At 39.7% G+C, this 20,572-nt stretch overlaps 1 protein-coding gene across 2 annotated transcripts in view; it reads right to left on the bottom strand.

Moving 5' to 3' along the window:
* The window catches only part of LOC111216861 (serine/threonine-protein kinase PAK 4-like), a 34,287-nt gene that overhangs the window by 12,427 nt on the left and 1,288 nt on the right, over positions 1 to 20,572 (bottom strand). Inside the window, exons 1-6 of one of the 2 annotated variants that reach the window (XM_022738494.1) lie at positions 13,101 to 13,285; positions 3,824 to 4,060; positions 3,075 to 3,286; positions 2,645 to 2,852; positions 1,981 to 2,214; positions 890 to 1,348 (exon numbers count right to left, since the gene is read on the bottom strand). In XM_022738494.1, coding sequence (XP_022594215.1) covers positions 890 to 1,348; positions 1,981 to 2,214; positions 2,645 to 2,852; positions 3,075 to 3,286; positions 3,824 to 4,024 — 1,314 coding nt within the window. In that variant the 5' untranslated portion in view covers positions 4,025 to 4,060; positions 13,101 to 13,285. Of the gene's footprint in view, positions 1 to 889; positions 1,349 to 1,980; positions 2,215 to 2,644; positions 2,853 to 3,074; positions 3,287 to 3,823; positions 4,061 to 13,100; positions 13,286 to 20,572 lie in introns of those variants that run through there. The other variant, XM_022738493.1, reaches the window with a different exon arrangement.

Here is a 20,572-nt window from a genome sequence, read left to right as displayed (position 1 = left end):
GGTCATTGTTCTCTTCTGGTTTAGAGTAGGAAAAATACAGATAGGTCGACTAGTTAGACAATGTATTACAGTATACACTCAGTGGTCACTTTATTAGGTACACCTGTACAATGTAATGCAAACCAATACAACAAATCTACCATAAAGTCTACTTTTATCATGCCTATAATATTGTTTAACTCAATATAAGTTTAAGCACTGAGGTCATAGTGATGATGTTGTACTGTACTGCATTATATTGAGAATTGCTTCTAATATTCTGTCCCCCTTATGTATGTTAGTAGAGGGGACAAAATATAGAAACACCTCTCGATATAATTGATTCAAGTATCTTTAACTATGTCCTTGGTAATAAACATATAATCACCTTTCCAATGTCAACAAAAAAACGAAACGTTATAAACTTTGTAAGGGTAGAATTAAAGGCATTGAATTGTGTTAGATTGAAAACCTAATAAAGTGGCCACTTATGGTATTAACATACATTTAAGGAGGTAAATGGCTCATTGGGACAAAAGAAAATCTCTTTTCCAGTGGGAAAAACACAACTTAAGAGTTCTGATGACATAAAATCAAACACTCAAAAATTACTCAGATAGATTCATTATACTATTCAGCTGTCAGTGGTACAAATTAACTGTAAATAGAAATTAATCAATTACTTGTACTTAAGAAGCCAAGGAAGAAGAAATACAACAAAATTAAAAACTATTAACAGTACTAAAACACAGAAGTAAGTGCAGTAAAGAATCCAATTTGCTGTCTGCTGTGCAGTCCTCAAATCATCAAGCGTTGCATGTTATTACCACATTCAGTGTGTTTGGACACTGAGTTACTTTGAATCGCTGTGTCTCTACCAAACAGAATCAACTACATCATGAACTCTTACCTCGTTGAAGAGGAGTTCTCTGCGCTGTTGTTTCCTCAGGTCCATCTTCTTCACAGCAACCAGTTTCCCTGTGGTCTTCACTGTGGCTATACACACAATCCCCGTGGACCCCTCACCTATCTTAATGTAGTGGTCCAGGTAGGTCCGTGGATCCCCAGGATCCACCACCATCTGTAGTGCCGCTCTGAACTGCTCATGGGAAACCCTCTGGGGCTCCCTCTGTGGTGAGCGGCCCTGGGATGGAGCACCTGACGCTGGTGGCCCAGAGGGCACAGGGGGCCGTGGAGCTGGAACGTTGGGGTGAGGAGTGTGTGGATGCTGGTTGGTCTCAGGGGTCAGGCTGGGGTGGGAGGTGTGATGAGGGTGTGGGTGGCTTACAGGGGGCTTGGAGCTGGAGGAACCTCGGGTGGAGCCACAAGAGGGGCCATTTTGAGGAGAAGATTCATGGTGTCGAATCGGCTGGACGGAGACAGAAGAATGTCATCGCAAGTTTAATAAAAAAGAAGAAACTGTTATGTCTTAATAAGTTATACCATCAAAAATATTTACATATAATGAGGATGCAATATGGATTTAATCTTCTATCACAGAATATGTTGTTTTAAATTCTAATATAGTAATTTTCTCAATTTAGGGACTTTATGGATAAAATTACCAGATAGAAATCTTTGCCTAATAAAGACTAATTAAAAGGCAAATTTGCTAAATTGCCTGCAATGGCCTAATACACCGAGATATAAAAGGGTAGTTACTACAATATAAATGTATGGGAAAATCTTAGATTAACTGTAAAACTAAAATGGAAACACTGTTTCAACGGTTTAATTTTTTTATTATTACATAATTCTGTAAAGCACTTTGCACAAAGTAGTAAAAAAAAAAAAAACAAAACTGTATTTGAACTGCATTACTCTTGACGTTATCACACAAGCATCACTAACAGCTTTCAGCAGGGAGAAACAGGACAGAAGTGGCTAAATCTGGAGAACAAAGAGCAAGGTGATAACAGTTATCATCCATCAGCCAGTGGCTTAATTTGTACCTTTTTTCTCTCAGTCTGCCTGTCTTTCTGTTCATGCTGCTGTCCTTACCTGTCCTGTGGGGCTGCGCCCGCCCTCACTGTCTGTCCTTGGGTAGGTGTTAAATGGCCGTGTGGTCTGTTGGGCAGTCTTCATCACCCCCTCTGTTACTGGCAGGTTTGGGGTGTGGATGTTGGGCCCAGAGAGAGGCCTCTTGTCCCTGGGAGATTGAGGGCTGCCATCCCGTGTCATGTAGCTTGACTTTGGCCTGTGATCACCAGGTTGATCCCTGCGAACCACCTGCTCCTGAGAAGAGGCAGGGATGGGTCAGAGATGGAGGGATTATTGTGAAGTTTGCAAAGAAAAATGGACAGAAGAATAAAGGTAAGTGGTCAACAACTACAGGGAGGATTTAATGCTATAATGTCAAATTAAAGAAAATTCAAGATACTCATACAATTAAAATGTACAAGCCCGCCCGCACTCATTTTTTAATGACTACAAAATCATTACCTGCTATTTCATTTAGAGTAAGGACATATCAATATGACTGATAAATACAAACAAGGCTAAGACTTAATATAATGGTCTAGAAGACAATGACTGCAGGACAGAGAACTATGTGAATCCCATGAACAGCAATGTTAAAATAACAAATATTATAATGAATAGATATGAATAAATAGGTTGCAAGGCTGGTTTCATCTTTGACACAGGGTTCATCTTCAGTTCGTACCTGGTCCCGGTCCCTTGGCTCTCTGTCTCTGTGAGGGGGAGGGGGAGGGCCAGAGCCTGGTCTGTCCCTGGGGGCCCTGCTGGGCTCTTGGCCCCGGGGCTGCTGCTGGGGCCGACCCTGGTGTCCCTCATCCCTCTGGGGAGGGCGGACAGCACGCTGACCGTGGCGGGGGTCACCGCCGCTCTGGTGTTCTGGTCTGGGTCGGTCTCTGAGAACCAAAGTGATGCATACATCAGTACAGATGCTTGTGGGGTAACAGACCATGGGCTTGTATCGATAAAAACTGTGCTTTGCTCCTGGGTCCATCATAAAATGATGTTGCACAACAACAGGCAGAGATACATACATGATTATTAAATAATTCAAGTTATATATTTTAGATCAAAATCTGTGTCTTTACTCCACCTGGAGAAGCAGTTTAATTCCTTACCTGTCTAGTCTGTCTTGGTGCGAATAGTGTCTGTGGTGAGGATCTCCATTCTCCTGCCCTCCTCCTCCTGAAGAGCTGGAGTCCCTGCGAGGTTGGATGGGAGGGCTGCCTCGTCGCAGGGAGTTGGAGCGAGTCACAGACATGGTGTCAAACTCATCTAGCAACCAGGTCAGAGAGCCGTCTGCTCCCATCTTGTTGCCACGTACGATTGTCTGAAGATTTTTTTTTTGGAGAAAAAAAAAACAGTTAATAATGGGCGACAGGATGGGAGGTCCTAACATAACAACACACTCACTATTTTAGGATTCTGTATGGATTTTCAAATGGCTTGTAAAACTGTGAATGGACTTGTTAGTTACTCTGTACTCAAATTTGAATATTCTTGTTTTTGTCACTAGTCAAAGTATCTACTTAAAGTCAATTTTTGCAGTTTTGTAAAACTTCTGTGATTCTGTGCTATGACAGCTGCAGCTAAGACTTAATTAGCGTCACCAAGTTAAATAGTAACATGGTAAAAAAGACTCAACTTGACTGTTTACCTAGATGTGGCTTTTGAAGACCAACGCACTGCAGTGACCATGCTGTGGTAAATCTGAAGTTGTAATTAAAATTCAAAATGCAGCTAGGTCTAGCGACCAAAATTCACAGACAAATAAACATAAAACATAACATTCCCATCAAATTTTTAAATATGCATAATTTTCCTTTGCTCACTACTTGTTTGCTGATTTAATTTTCAAGCATCCCACCTTGCGTGGCTCTACAGTAGTGATGACAGTGACATCGATGAAGGGTTTGGGCCTTTTGGCTGTGTCTTCGATGAGCGACTGCCATTGTCGCGGCAACCCGACAAACTTCTGCTCCTGCTCGTCAAAGTCTGTGTGTACGCGATGCTCAAAGTTGGATGGAGCTGAGATCTGGATACGAGACTTCTTCTTTTTGGTGAACATGATGGTGGCTGAAGCAGCTGCAGCCTAGCATCAGACCTGCAGGGAGAAAGGAGGAAAAAGAAGAGGGTTAGCAGGGAAGACCAAAGAAAAAATGCAAATGTAAAGCTTCCAAGTGGCATATGTAAAACATACCACACATGCATTCACAAAAGGTTGCAGACAGGTATAGACAGCGACTTCAGAAACTCTGCAAAACATTCAATTATTGTTTTTACTATCCTATCCTACATGACCACATGGGTCATTTTCCCTACCCTCTGATAACAGTGGCAGGCATGCCAGACCTTTGTTGTCATGGTTACAATAACAACACACAGTTAAAGTTGTGAAATGGACATGGATTACAGAACAACAACATTGACTATCAGTTTTTAAAGGGGGAAACGAACAGCAGTCTCCTGTATCAAGGTCCTTTGTCTTGGCATAGTAAAAACCATAAAACAATCGAGTGCTTATTTGCAAAACTCACATCACAATGATAAAAATGGTTTGTGTTTTTATGCATCTGTGTGTTTCAGCAAATAAAGTATCAACTGACTGGCTTATGTCCGCCCTCTGAGCATTAATCAGCCTAGTGACATTTTACCAGCTGTGACCTTTGGCTGGAGGTCATCAACAGGCTCAACAACAATCTCACTGCTTGTCTCCCATTATTAATAACAGGAAAACTGCTCCTGCTCCAGCATTTCCTAATGGGCATAATAACACAGCCGCCCTGGTGTGGGATAATAATCCATGCAAGAACTCCTTCAAAGCAATAGACTAAACATCAGAGTAGCATCTTCAATGAGACATTTCATCATCATCACTAGCTGCTTTTCTCACTGTCTCAACCACACTGTGAATATCATAGTTCAGGTGTCACTCTGTGCCGTATAATACTACTATATCAAGTGTATACTGCCCATGTACACAACAAACAAACTGCAGTTCAGTCTGCTGTTGACAATTCACTTTCTGCTACATAGAACAGATGGATACACTCTTCTGTACATGGCTTTATTTAAAAATAATTCTGATGTGAAAGTGGGAGGATGTGTCTGAGAACTTTCCCAGGCTTGTTATCTACACGTAAGGCCTGGTGACATTTTCCTTTGAGGACAAGGTGATATTTGATGGGTTCAACAGAGCTTGGATTCCAAGTTGTGGTGCTGTTGGGCCCAACCAAAAGAACACCATTATTAATATTTTTGCTCCTCCATATACTGAATGTCAACCAGACACATGGAATACCACAGTCCAATACAACACAACCACAAGGTAGAGCCTAAAAAAGTTTCATCAAAATGAGTCAACACCTCGTTTGTATGGGCCTTTTTTCACAGATGATATGTCACAGTAAGAAAAGCACGTTAAAAGCAGTTAATCATGGCTGAATACCACTCAGCTTATTTGGTTTAAGGGTCCCAGTACAGTGCATGCTAGCTTGCTGTCATACTGTCATGTCTTGCTGGGATGGAACAATCATTAACGTCATTAGTTACACCTGTACTTCTCCTACTACAACAAGTTAAAATGTTTGCTGTGAAAAAGTCGACAAAAAGTAGAAATTTTAAGTTTTACAAATTCTGTATTTCACACAAAACTGTTAGTCTCCCTCTCAACCTTGAAGTCAGTGGGTAACAAAAGAGACACTCCCAGTAGTCAAACAAAGACTTGCTGTTGGTCAGTGTGTTATAAGCAGAACCAGACCCTGCTGTGCACCTGAGGAGAGAGGGTGCGTCGAGTGAGATGGTGGAGTTGGCCTGCTAAATTCTGCTACAGTCATCTCTTCTTGTTTTTCTACAAAATACAGTGTCAACAACAACTCAGCCCCTCAACTCTTGAAAAGAATTGATTAAAAACAAGGTAATGAAACAAATGCAGGGATGTGAGTACCAGAAAGGGACAGGAGGATGATGAGTGGGTGAGCTGAGTGAGAGGGCGATTTGGGTGGGTCATAAGTTAGAGGGCATGAGTCATGCTGCCAAGCTTGCTGTCTGCAGTGTTAATAGAGCCTTTCACAGCAGGAGTGTTTCAAGTCGAGCAGGACCCGCCCAGGAACACACTGAGAAAAGTGAGTTTCACTGCCAAAAACGCAGCCTCAATAGCACCAACACAGAACTTCAACACAATCTAAACAGCACAAAGAAGTCAGGATATATTACCAATATGGACATTTATCGTATGTGTACACAGATATACAGACTACTTTGATTGTTATTGCAAGGTGCAAAGCCAGCAAGACAGTGTAAGACATAAATTGGTACACAGTATCATACATCCTAATCCAATTACAATTTTTTTTACATTTATACAGTCATGTTGCAGTTACAGAGGAGATACACAAAGTGCCCAAACACTTATTTGCACAAATCAGAGTGGTTACAATGGAAGAAAACAGCACAACCCATACCTTAGACATGGTGTATTTATCACATACCTATAAGCTTTACTTACACATTTCTCTACTTTAAAATGTAATTTTTTTGTCATTTGAGGACACTACAGAATCTCACTACAGATGGAGGGATCTCTGCCTGTATGTCTCTCCGTCTTTCAGGACACATCTTGTGTTATAATGTGTTATGCATTGGACGTTTCACAGCTTTCATAGTGTAGTGTTGTATTTTTGTGCTTGTAACTTGCAAACCAAGTCATTAGGACGCAAGAAACTGAGGGCACAGTATACAAATCTGAGTGCACGACCTACAAATTGTGTGCACAGATTTCTAAACCCAGAACCTACACATCTTTTTCCCCCACTGGCCCCAAAGGGCTCCGTACCTCTGTACAGTGTGTTTCTGTAATGGGTAATTTTGCACATCCAGATTTGACCAATGCAGGTCAAGCAATCAGCCCCTACTGACAGGCACATTTTTAAAAATGACACAATACCCCCATAATTTTACCAAATGTTGTGATCACTGTCATCCTCAAATGTTTGGTGAATAAAACAAACTATCAGCACTTGTCAGCGCAGACATGTTTAAAATACATCAAATCAAATGTTTATCTATTAATATTATGCCTCTATAAAAGGCCAAGCTACAGTAGCAGTGTATTAGGTCCACATTAAGATACATCTTCAGTTATTTCTCTGAAAAAAACAGGGTCCGACTCCACCCAGCTACCAGGCCTGAGTTTTATTGCCATTAGCAAAACTTTTTCATAACAGCAAGGTTACAACACTAGTGACAAATGCCTCATTCAAGTCATAATGAGTCTGGCGACAACAGGGAAGAAGCACATAAATCACTTCAGGCCTATCATTAGTGCTCAACTGAGACAGCAATACAGTCCATCGATGCATCTGAACCCTGGAACACGGATAGTAACTGCTGTTACTAGGATGAAATTAATCATGACTGGAGGAGGTGGCTGGCGGTATTATCATCCTACATAAACCAATATACACATGCACCCTATAATTACTATTGGCAAGATGGGAACAGTTGTGGCTGTAAGTTAATGGCTTAAGTCATAATATCTTATTGAAAGCACAAGGAGCTTCAACAGACCCTAAATCAGTACGAAAAATTGTCATGTGGGGATTGAGAATGACACTGAGCGTCTCATACTCACAGACAGTGGTCTGGCTGTGAATCATGGAGTATTGTGGCTTTCAAATCCTGAGCTTTTAGCTGCAGCTAAAGATATCTGAAACTCTGAGTTAAAAGAATGTGGGTGAAAAACAAGATTTTACTTTCACTGGCAAGAGCCAAGAAACAATGGCCAAGTGACAGACAGCAAACAGATTATAGAGCTCTGACCACAAAGACCCCATTTAATTTGAGAGAGAACTTTATTTACTGGGTGGCAAGCACCTGACTGAACGTTTGTAGTATCAATAAATAATACTGTGTGGGTGTAAATGGAGGGCTTTACAAGACAAAATGCGTCTGGATGTGCAGTTAGATGTAGCTCACTCAATCGAAGATAAAATCACATGCAGTGTGAGGGAATAATAACAGCGATGTGAAGAAAATGAAACCAGCAGGGTACAAGTTTGTGGTACTATCCAGCCTAGCATGCTATTAAAATACGAGAATGATACAGAGTAGAGAGTAGATTACTAAAGTAATGTTCATTATTTGTGCCTGAAGATTATTACTACTTAAAATATATAAATACCAAATTTATAAAAATTAAAAGATGTGTCAAATATAGACATGGTCAAAATAGAATAATTACTGTAAGAACAACACTTATCATCTTCTTCATGATTTACTTTCCCAAATCACAGCAGCTTTAGATTGACATTTAGAGTTGAACAGGTGTTAAAGATAAGGTGAGTGATTAACAGCTGCAGCAGGTGTACAGTCACCCACCCCCAACCCAGACAGCCCTTGTGCTCAGCTGCCCATACTCCCCTGTATATTCCATTCCATCATAAAACAGAAAGTGCTGTGTGACACAGGAGAATGGGAGCAACAGGTGCCTGCCCTTCATGACCATTAGATTTGTTTTATTTAATGTTTCTATGAAATGCTGACTGACTCAGTGAATTAAATGGAAACATATAAATGGAATTAACTGTGGCTCAGACAGCAAACACACAAACCATGTACTCACTCAGAGATGCAGAGACCTATAATCACTCTCAGGGTTGATTATAGGTTTCTGCATGTCCAGTTTCTGAGTTTTAAGACCTGTTAAGATCTTTTACATGCCAGTTCAGACAGAAATTTCCAGAAATATAACCTACAAATGAAGCTGAGTTGTGATGATGCAACCAGTTTGATCTCAGGTAAAGTAGTCTACTGGGAACAATCTACTTCTTTAAAGAATAAAAGGCAACAGTAAACCATTCTGTAGTCTTTTTACACTGTGAATTTAAATTAATTTAATACTTTTGAATATTTCTGGGTGATATGACTTCAAATCAATATCATGATTATTTCAAACCTTTACCTTGATTATGATTGATGAACAATTAATTTGGCGCTTCTCTGTCTCTCTCTTTCTTTGAGCCATGCACTCTTCATTTTCAGTAATGTGATTGTGCTCCACTTGGTGGTGTTACCTTTGCTTGTGATCCATGTACCTTTACTGCTGTCATAGTTATGACTGTTAAGATCAAACCAGAGGGCGAGGCAGGTATCTGTGTCAACGTTTCCAAAAGACTGAGTTTCTGTCTGTCCAGATCAGCGGAGCAATCCAAGGGTTTTTATACTAAAACGGGGCCAGCAGTGTTTCCTAAAGTCTCTGTTTTAGAGCCTCAAAAACCTGGAGTAGTGTTGACACCAGGCATAAGTGTTGTTTTAACACTAAAGGAATCAGTGGGGACATAGCCTGAGGCTCAGTAGTAACACTAGTAACATGTCAGCCATATCGCCAGCTTGGCTTTGAGTGACTGAGACCAACGTTAGTTAGACAGGGCAGAGTCACGTGACTGAACACAAGGTACTTTTTTTTAGGGGACAGTTCATGAACGCACACATTGGGGAAAGTATTAACCAAATTAACTGACATGAGCAAGATTAAGTCAGTGATAGGTTGGTGTTGGTTTTGATACAAATGGGATATGGTCACATAGAGAAAAATCTTTTTGAGCGTTTGACCTGTGGCTAAAACAGTAGAAGACCTACACTGCTGCACCCTGCCACCCACTCAAACAGTGTTAATACTCTCACACACAGAGTAAACCAGAAGCAATAAAAGAGCCCCTCCTCTCATAGACCAAAACAAGCAGATCCCTCCTTGAACACAACAATCACTGTAGTTATAACTTCCCTGTGTTTTCCCCTCCCTCCCATCACTCTCTCATCATCATCACTCCCCCACCCCTCAATGTAGCTTTTCTCTGTCTCCCTCTACCCCCACCGTTCCCCTCAAGCTCTCTTTCTGCTCTTCTTCTCCCTCCTCTCTCCTAAACTCAACCTCTCTCTCACAGTCTCTCTCCTTGCATTGCTCCACTGCTGCTCACATATGCCTGGCTGAACAGTGAGAAAGCCTGTCTGGCCAGTGGGCCAGAGCCAGGCTGATGAGCTCTGGATGAAGCTGCTGTCCTCTGGCCTGATTCAAGTGTTGTACATGGGTGGTCCGCACTCAGAAAGACACCATCAGTCACAACACTGTTTAGCTGCAATGACACAGTTGGGTATGAAACGGTGGTGAATGGGGAACAGATCCAAATTTACAAGGGCTGTGAATTTATCAGGCAACATGCTTTTTGATTCTGCTTGTTAATCCCAGAAAGCAATTCTAAACCGTTCCATCATATTAGCTCCACCTCATCATAAAGTTGGGAATGAGACCATTACTTTGAAAACATGTGATCAGCATCAGCCACAACATCAAGAGCATGCAGCACACATTTTCTCTCTCCACACTAATGATTTTCTGTCTGTGGCTCCATTGAGACATACCTTACATAACTATCTTCCTTTCGTTGGTTCAGAGGGCCGATGTAACTTCACGCTTCAAAAAGCCAAAATATTATTATCATTTACGTGATGGCTTGGAGGATTTTACCTTATTACACCAACTTATAACAAGGCAAATAAACCATGTAATTACTTGTTAGCTTGTAGTTGATTGATGACATATCAGCAAAAACCAAGTCTGTCAAGACCAGCCAGTGTAGTGCTTGCAGAGCAAATCATCCCATCCATGTAAAAGCACATATTTTCAGAATACCTCTATTACAACTTTTGATGTCTCAAACCACAACATTGACTAAATACTGACTCTTAACCTCATTATTCTGAACACTTTTATTCAATTATCACAAGTTGGAGGACATTTACAAGGTCCTTTGTCAAAAGCAAAACTGGACCTTGTGAATAAGTATACTTAAGGCACAGAAACCCTCATTTACATACAGACCAGAATCAGTGTTAAATCCCAAAATTTTACAGTCAACCACGTTCATATTTGAGGTAATAAATAGCATCTAAATGATGGCTGATAATCTGCCAAAGCAACTGGTAGAGTGCACAAAACTGCCTGCCAAGGCAAAAAACCCTACCAGTGTTTGTCAGATGGCAATTTCTCACGCTTAATTAATATAGAGTACATTTTATCTAAGTAGTCTCTGGAGGTGGAGTTCACTAAAGCTAAGAAACAAGTGCACAGGTATTAGCTCTTCAATGACACACAGATTTAAAAAGTGAGATGCCAAAAAACAGACAGTGGTATTCAGGTTACCATTGTTGTTGTGGTGCTCTTGTATTAGCTTGATGATGCTGAGTTAGGGCAATAATTAATAGCCTGTTCTTTCACTACTGCAAACACACAAACACACACAAGAGGACAGCACGTCTCTACCAGTGGTTCCCAGACTTATGAAGTACTATGCAAACATACTGAACACTGTGCGACCTTGGAGCTACTGACTGACCTAATGAACATCAGCCTGTTCATAACACTGTATGTGTGACACTCTAAGCCTCTATATTACACAGTGATCCTGCTGTCTACTATTAAAGTAAATGAGGCAGTTAAGATGCAGAACTAGTTGTTACACTTACTTAAGTTCCCATGACATGAAACATCGACCAGCCAATAGTCAGCTGATGTTGACGTTATAAGATTTCACATGTAACAACAGATGTCAGTCAAGATTTCAAGATACACACAGAAGAACATCAAGATCAGGTCAAACAGAACAGCACACCTATAGATTATACTTCTGGTCATCCAGAGTCCTGCCTTACACAGCTTGCCAACAAAAGGAGCCCATGTTACAGCCACATTTCATAGTGTTAGAACCTGGTCTTTTAATGATATCACTCTTTCATGTTAGACATCAGGGTAGGACTGCATATCAAAGGCTCATCTCATGACCGAAGAAGTGAAATACTAAAAATGTTTGATGTTTACATTTTGAAGGAGTGATTACGATCTGCACACATTAGCCCATAGTATATTCTGGAAAGATAATAATCACTTAGGACCAGCCAGAAATCAAGACACTCATGGCAACCGATATGGGCGAGGAAGTCTTCCAAATATCAATAACAGTTACCTTATTGTGTAATACCAATAACTGCAACTTACTGAGATTTATATTTGATAGCATTTTACTGAATCCCATCTATCCCTTATCAGATTCATTCAGATTTATGTTTCAACACCTAACACCTAAGTTTTTCATAAATTCATTATGAGACCTAAATCTCAGAGACAGAATTTTCAACAAACTAAAAATGTAAGTTTTGCAAGAGAATTTACGTATTTGCTTTATAGCAAAGTATCCACCTGAGTGTTTTGTACATTACTCAATGGAAAAAGACTGATTTGTGACAATTTACTGAATCCACATATTTTACTGTCTTGATATTGGATCCAATAACAACTATCTTTGAAATACCTACACCATATTCTTCCAAGCTTCAATTGAACAACCTCTAAAAAAAATCAGAGAAAGTATTGAGCACTGGCAGCACCATCCTCTCGATGCTTATCTCAGACTTTCAGAAGTCCTTTTGTTAAATAAGTACAATAATAAGATCCATGAAACAGACTTCCTGGACATAAGAGCACAAGTACCCAACTTCCTAACTCAGTTTAAACACAAGGACACAGGGTAAGAGTAAATCACTACCAAAACCTGTTCTCCCATTCATCTACATGTGTCACCAACACTTGTGCAAAGAGAGACAGATGACCCGGATAGCTCAGGCCAACAGCTGTCTTGACAGTCACAAATATGAGCAGTCAGTGAGACGTTTGAATGGCAATAGAGACGGAGAGGAGGGAGGCGAGCTGAAAGAGACACTCATAGTCAGTTCCCAGCACTCCAGCAGGGCTGTCTGTGTCGCTCTCTCGCTGCTCGGTTGCTTGCTACCCCCTTCACACAAGGCAAACAATAACGTTATTATGTTTTTTTCTGACTCACGGTTAATCCGTGCTGTGAGATTTCAACAACAGAGTTTTGTTTTGTGGCCCAGATTAACTTTAAGGCGAGTAGAGTAGAGTCGAGTCGAGTCGAGTGGAGCCGGTACCATGCAGCGGCAAAGGGCTCTTTCGCTGTCCCAGCACCGCAGCACAGACCGCCCGAAGTTTTAACTTACACCTTTAACTTAACAAACGACAACACAGGGAGTTAAGTATAAGCGATTTAAGTGTGGTTAAAACTTACTTCACTCACTTTTAGTCCCAGGTACTCTTTTAGCCAGCAGCAACACACTATCCACCTGATCTCATGTCGGAAACGCAGCTGAGGACAAGGAAAAAAAAACAGACTCCCTGCAGCAACAAAGTTGTTTCCGCGAAGAAATGAAACTTGTTTAAACCGTCGAAAGCGTCGTTACGTCTTCTTAAAAAAACTGAAACGACGACGGTTACAGATAACGTTAGTACAAACACAAAATATACAGAACAACACAAAGCGTTGCAGCACTGGGCTGTAAATACAAAGTGTGTCGCATTCCTATGGTTTCAGCAAAACGCGGCCCAGTATCATGACGTCACCGGGTGAGAGAGGGAGAGAGAGAGAGAGAGAGAGAGAGAGAGAGAGAGAGAGAGGGAGAGAGAAAGAGTGAGTGAGCGAGCGAGCGAGAGGGAGGGGGGGGGGAGGTTAGCAAGGGTCTTTTAACATTATGTCCCATGAGAAGTTATGAATAAATATAACCAGGTTATCAAAGGAGCCCAAAACCATTCCCTCACTCTTACTGGCTATCCCATATCACACATTATGTACCTGCCTTTACATGTGTGTATTGTTACCTGTTACCTGTCAGGTGATGTGGCTTTGACTATTGCAATTCATTTTCCTGGGTTGATTTTAGGGATACAACTATTTTCATTATCAATTAATCTGTTGATTAATTTCATGATTGATTGTTAAAATGTCTATAAAATGTTACAAAATAGTGAAATATGACCCAAACACAATTTTATGATTTTTCTTTTCAGATGTTTTCTTTTGTTCAATGGTTCAAAACCTGAACATATTCACTTTACAATAATCTGGGTCTCTGCACTATTAGCCAAATAAGGCTATATTTAAGAGTTTTTAAGACTACTTTAATACCATAGTCAAAGAAAACTGGTAGGGATACCAAGGCCAAAATTATTTATCAAGTTGTCTGACTTATTTGTTACATCTTGAGTAAGTAATTTAGGCTAATGACAATTAACTCTTCAAGTGCATTGTTTGCTTCTGTCACATGACAATATGACTCACGTTGGCAAAACAAGCTCTAACAGTATGGTTCAAATTATTGCTGTTTTTAGCAATGTGATCAAGGCAGGTTGTTGTGAAATATCATGTCTGCTTGCCAATATTAACAGATTCATCACCAAAGTCACAAAGATAGTCGATCAAGGGAAAATGACAAAACACATCATCATAAAAATCAGAAAACTGACCAAGGAATCGTGTCAGCATTGTTGTTTTAATCACATACTTTAATGCTGCCTTCTGGGAAAAATTAATTGATTTTTGACTGTGTGTCCCACTTTGTTGCTCATGGTGCTGGAAGTGTTGCCAATCTACATATTTTTTTTTTTACTGGGAGTGGATTCCACAATAAAACAAAATTTACATGATACATACTAACAACTGACAAACATTACAAACATTGCAAAAGTAATTTCTGTCTAATGAAAGAGGATTGGTAACTAAATGAATAAACCTGTTGCTTTAAAATTTTATAATCCTCCATATTCCACTTTAATCATAAAACTTAACATCAAAACACAGCTGATCAGTTAATAATAAGAGTTCCTTATCAAAGCTAGCCAAAGTGAGTACTGTAAAATTTGTTTATTTGTTTAATTATCTACTCCCTAAGAGACTACAAGGTGTTAGCTTCACTAAGGAAAAGGCTTGATGACATTCCTTTGAGAGTAAAAATACAGCAGGAACAGATCCACTCAATGTATCAGAGCCAGAAACACACAAACCTGCCAATCCCAAGCTTGAGTTCAAACAAAGCATGCAGTGTTGCAGCCAATAAGGGCTGACTTCCAGAGGCAGGTTGTGGAATGTGGAAAGGTCAATGATAAAGACAGCAGAGAGGGCAGTACATAGAGCACACACAAGCTAACTTTCAGCACATACACACACAGGGAACACCAGCTAGTTTGACTGTACACAGGACCTTTGGAGCTTTGCTTGCCTTGTGCTTACAGACTGATACACAAAAATATTTTGGTCAAGTTCACTATAAAGAAGTTGATGAGCTACCTACAAGTTCAAAGATGAATGGGATGTTATAATTCACCTCAAAAAACAATTGAAAAGAGAGAGATGAAGGGCACAAAGCAATGCATACGCAAAGATATTATCTTCTGCTCTATAATGAGTTTGAGAACAGCTACTGGTGCAAGATGAAAAAAAAAAAACACACACTGAAGCTTAAAACACACCACCACCGAACAGCACACGTCAAAACAGCCGCCTTGATTATTTTCTATGTACAACCTCCACACCGGTGGCAGCTGGGTGCACATCAATGCACCGCCCCTGCATATGTCCTATTTCGAGCCACACCACCCCTGAAAAATTGCCTTTTTTTCTCGAGAAAAGGCTGTTATGTACTTCCCAGCTCCCAATGGAGCTCGACCGCTCTCTCTCCTCACCTCTTGCTGTCTCTTGTGTGTATAATGGATGAGGAGAGACTACTGGTGGACTTTGAACAATATAAAGATCTATACAAGGGTTAATATAATATAGGTTAATATAGGTTAATATCTGCACATTGTCCTGCACATTGTCCTGGACCTGGTGCTTTTGGCGAGCTGCAGCACGACACTTTCTATTTGTGATAGGGATGGCAGTTGACATGCGTCATATGACGCACTGCGACACTTTCAGCTTAAAAATGGTTTTGAGACAACCAAGACAAAGTATCCAAAATTGAGCCTGATAGTCTATATGTCAAATCACTGTATCACATAGTAACAATTTCATCAAATAAATCAGAGACAAAGAACGCAACTCTGGACCAATTTTGTATTTAAAATAAAAATTAAAACAGTTCGAGGCCTATCGCAGTAAAAGTCTGCATAAAAGACATGACTTTCAGTGGGCTCCTAATGTCTGAGATCACTTTCCCATTCACTTGAGTGGCAGGACGAGATTAGTGGGTGACCCCTGCACTAATTTTGATGGTAGGGGATACACTGATGTTAAAAGAGTAAAGTGGTTGGGCAAAGAGCTGCAGGCTATTAACATTATTATTATGAGGTAAGGAGAGGCTTCAACCTCTCCTTGCTGCCCACTCACCACACTGAGGCCTAGGCATCATGTTGAGACAGGAAAAATCCTGAATGTTTTCATGTGTTCTTAAGTCCATACATCCAAGGATTTTAAATTAATACCAGCAGATAAGATCTGTACAATCTGATCTCAAACTCAGACTCCAGTTGACAGTAAGGTGACACATTACTTTGTACTCAACTACTCTCACCATTACATGTTGGTTTCATAAATATAAGTTACCATTGTTATGTTCAATATCCAAGGACACTGTAGAAACATGATTCAATGTAGCACCAGCCACCAGCTGTAGCACCAACATGGTGATGGCATGTTGTCGAAAACAGAGACAATGAGGTGATGTTGTTGTGAAGAAGTCAAACATCACATCAATCTCCCCTGTCATTAGTGAGGCCAGTCATCACGCCATCATGTGGTCTGAGATTCACTGTCTCCAACAACTTCTGCCAAATACAGCAGACTGGTGAATGTTACTCAGGCTGACTGATAAACACTATTCTCCTTCCTTAACAGCTACTGCTGTGGTGTCCATGAGCAAGTGAAGGCTTGTGACTATAACTATTCAAAATCTGGACATTTTCATGCCAAAAAACATTTGAACTAGACTAGATTAAGGAAAACTACAACTTTCTCTAAAAATAAATAAGCATTTTTTTTATCTTTCATTAATCTTAAAGATTGTTTAACAGCACTTAAAGGGATAAATGATGGTGGATCCTGATTCAATTTTAAGCTCCTTAGAATAAAAACCTGAATTTATTTACATACAGAGAACTTCAATAACAGTCTTGCTCGTGTCATCCAGAATCTTTGAGTGTTATGAGAATGCAAAACAAAAACAAAAACAAACAAAAAAGCAGCTGTTTTTCTCTTGTTTCACCTACCCCTATAACATACCACCATTCTCTAGCATTGCAACACCAGTACAACTACGGTGAAATGCAGCCACCATCCAGAACTCTCTTTGTATTGTGTGTGTTTGTGAAAGCTCCATATCACCAGGGAGTTGCAGGCCCAAGCTTGATTTTTCAGCTGAAAATTAAAACAACTGTACATGCAAACACAAGAACAAAACTCCTCACTCTGTTCCTGTGTTCAAAGAAAGAAACACACAGGGAAGGACAACACTGAGTTTAGCCTGAGCAAACACTGTACTATTATACAAGGCCCCACTGGTGGGTAAAACAATTACCAGCAGTGGAAGCAATTTAGCACTGTGACAATTATTTTCATTATTGATTAATCTGCTTCTGCTGCTTCTTCATTAATCAATTAATCATTTGGTCTATAAATCAAAATATATCCAATTTACATCTGGGAAACTAGAAATAGAGAAAGTTAAAAATTAAATGAACAATCAATTATCAAAATAGTTTATTTTCTGTCAACTGATAAATGGACTAATCGATTCAACTCTAAACTAAATATCAGGTTTTGTCAAGTCATTTTCAAGTCATTGTCAGAACAAGAGATAAAAAATGTCTGCATTAAATACTAATGATTTAGCACATTAACATGTGGGTTTAAAAAAAATACAGAAATCTTCGAAATTCTGTTGAGTCTCAATGATTTATATCAAAGCAAGAGATATACTGCCCCATAGCTGGTTGAATAACATAATTGGTGAGATCTTTGTCAGAATTTAAGTATGATGACAGAAACAACAAAGAGGAATAGTTTGCTTTAAGATTTCTTTAACCAAAATGCTTGAGCAAGAAATGTAAAAAAAAAAAGGAAACAAAATTTTTTGCCAAAATGTGGCTTTAATGACAGATAAGCCAACCAAATTCTTCTGATTTTTTTCATAATATTTTTAACTCTCTATACAGTTTACACAATGCTGGCCTAAAACCCTAACTTGGTGGTTGAAACTCTCAAAAATAGACCTGTTATTGTTAAGATATTGAATATTTTTTTTATTCATACGGTGTTCTTGCCTCTGTTCCTGAGCACCTAGAGGGTTGTGTTGATGTTGGCTGCTGCAGTCATTCCAGAGAGGATTTTTTTTTCCTCTAAGGCAATAAGCCTGGCCCTTTCTCCCTGTTGCAGGGAAACATCATAATGTCGGGTCTGATATGACCCTTAGTGTGTTTTTTCTTTTTGTTCTATCCCTTCTCTTCCCCACCAAGAGCTCAATTAATCAGTTTCCAGTCAGCTAAGCTTGATCCTCTGTTTTTAGGCACTTTTAAGTTTTTTATCTCAAGGGGTTGAATTCTAAAGGCAATGTCGTGGATCATTTTTAATAAGTCAATGAGCAACTTTAGCGGATTTCTGTTAACTTCTCTTCTTTCTCGCTGATAAAAATACCTTAATAAGTGTTGTTTTAAATCTTGTCAAGAATAAAACATAACTAGAATAAAAGGAATGTTCAACCAGAAAGTTCCTCTCGCTCTCTTTTCCAAAACGTTTTCTTCATCACTACCCTAATATGAGGTGAGTCAGGGGTTTTTACTTTCAGTGCTCCACTGCTGTTTTTTCTCTACAGATTTGGCTGTCTGACTGATAGCCGATAGCCTTTGGCTGAATCTGGCTCAGTGTTAGTCCAGCACCTGGCCTCCTCCCTTCACTCTCTCTGGACTCTCAACAAACACTCAGACCTACTGTACCTGCACACAGAGAACAAAGTATTCACTTTCATCTTTTCTCTCTCTCCCTCTTCTCTTCACTCTGACCCATATCACTGGACTCTCTCTCTCTCACACACACACACATACAGACACACAGTACATCCTCCCTTATTTTTAAGCCAATGCCATCTTTTTCTCTGAAATCTGATACCAGGAGAAAGATGAGACTTTTAATGTTTCCATGCTTGCTCATCCACTACAGCATAAACTCAACCAACAAGGACACAAAGAGGACAGTACAAAACTGAAGAAAATGATGGGAGGGTAACTGCAACTGCAAATATAGATATAAATCACAGAAAACTAGAGTTACAACTAATTTTCATCATCATATTGAATGAATAAACATATTTCAGACATGATATTATAAAAATTAAGCAATTATCATTACTATTATTATAATAATTATTACTATAGCAAGTCATTATTTTTATGTGTACACTTACATACACTCTAGGTGGATAAAATATTCAATATTTCTCATCCTTTTGTGGTTACACCATTTGACAGATTCACTCTTACCTTTTGTAAAAAAAAAAAAAATGGTTCAAATGTCATTCCAATGACATGAGGCCAACACGATGTACATTTTAACAAACATTATGCATGCTTTTAAAAGATTTCTGAATTGCCCCTTTTCCCAACCCTTATTTGTCACCTATTTGTTTACTATTAATTAGCCACAGCTGATAAAACCTGCCAGCAACAGGTGTCATTTCAGCCGGTGAAACCGATGGTCACTGTCTAAAATCGGCAGGCATGTGAGAATGTCCATGTATCCACCAATTTGTTATGTCCTTGCAACCACTACACCACAAGGGCACCAACTGTGCATGTGCTCCACTGGGTATGAACTGCGCATGAACTGGAAAACAAACATGGACGTTGCGTTTGTGAGGAGGCCTGCCGCTGCCCTCACCTCTACAATTCCACTTACAAATACCACCAAATCTGTTGTAATTCTTCTTGCATGGATGAAGCCATTTTGATTTGATTCACAGTGTGCATGTGCGGAATACCTACACAACAATCTACTGTGCATGTATGAAATGTGTCCGTCATGTTGAGAACAACAATGCGTCCATGGTGTCCAGGGCTGTCCGTGTTTGTGTCCACAAGCAGGTATAACTGAGACCTAACTCTCCTTGTCTTTATCCGGTTGGGTGTTCTGTTGCACCTAAACTTTTGGGACCTCAACCATTTTGTTGTCTGCTTTAGGTTCAAGTACATTTTTGAGGACCAGCTGAACTGATTAGAGAGGAAAAAGCCTTTTTCATTCAGGTCCATTGTGCAGCATCCAGGGTACCACAGATCCCTTCACTGTGTTACTGTTACTAGATAGCAGGAAGGGGAGCAGAGAGCTAATTGAAGCCTCCTGTCTGGATGAGAGTACAAGAATATGGCTATAGAAGTCCTGACTAATGCAAAACATCACAATACCCTGAGCAAAATGTAGTAAAAGGAAAAAACGAACAGCAACATGCAGCCTAATACTCATTTACCAATTTAATTTGAAGGCATAGCCGGCATCCCTAGTAGACTCTTTTAACCTATTATGTTGTTTGACAGTGGGCAACCAAATATTTAATGCTTATATGACCATGACAGACATGGATTTGGTTCATCAAACATCTGGTTTGAATATATTTATAAATGGAAGGAGGTGTTTAACCCACCATCCTATTTTTATTGTTTGATTCATTTAATTTTTACCTCTTTTCGACCCTCTTTCTAGAGATTCACATTTAAACAACCAACTAAATTAGT

Source organism: Seriola dumerili, unplaced genomic scaffold (genome assembly GCF_002260705.1).
Source record: "Seriola dumerili isolate Sdu_G_001 unplaced genomic scaffold, Sdu_1.0 BDQW01000036.1, whole genome shotgun sequence".
NCBI classification, from domain to species: Eukaryota; Metazoa; Chordata; class Actinopteri; order Carangiformes; family Carangidae; genus Seriola; species Seriola dumerili.
Note: the sequence above shows the minus strand (reverse complement) of the source record. Positions and strands in the feature narration are given on the sequence as shown.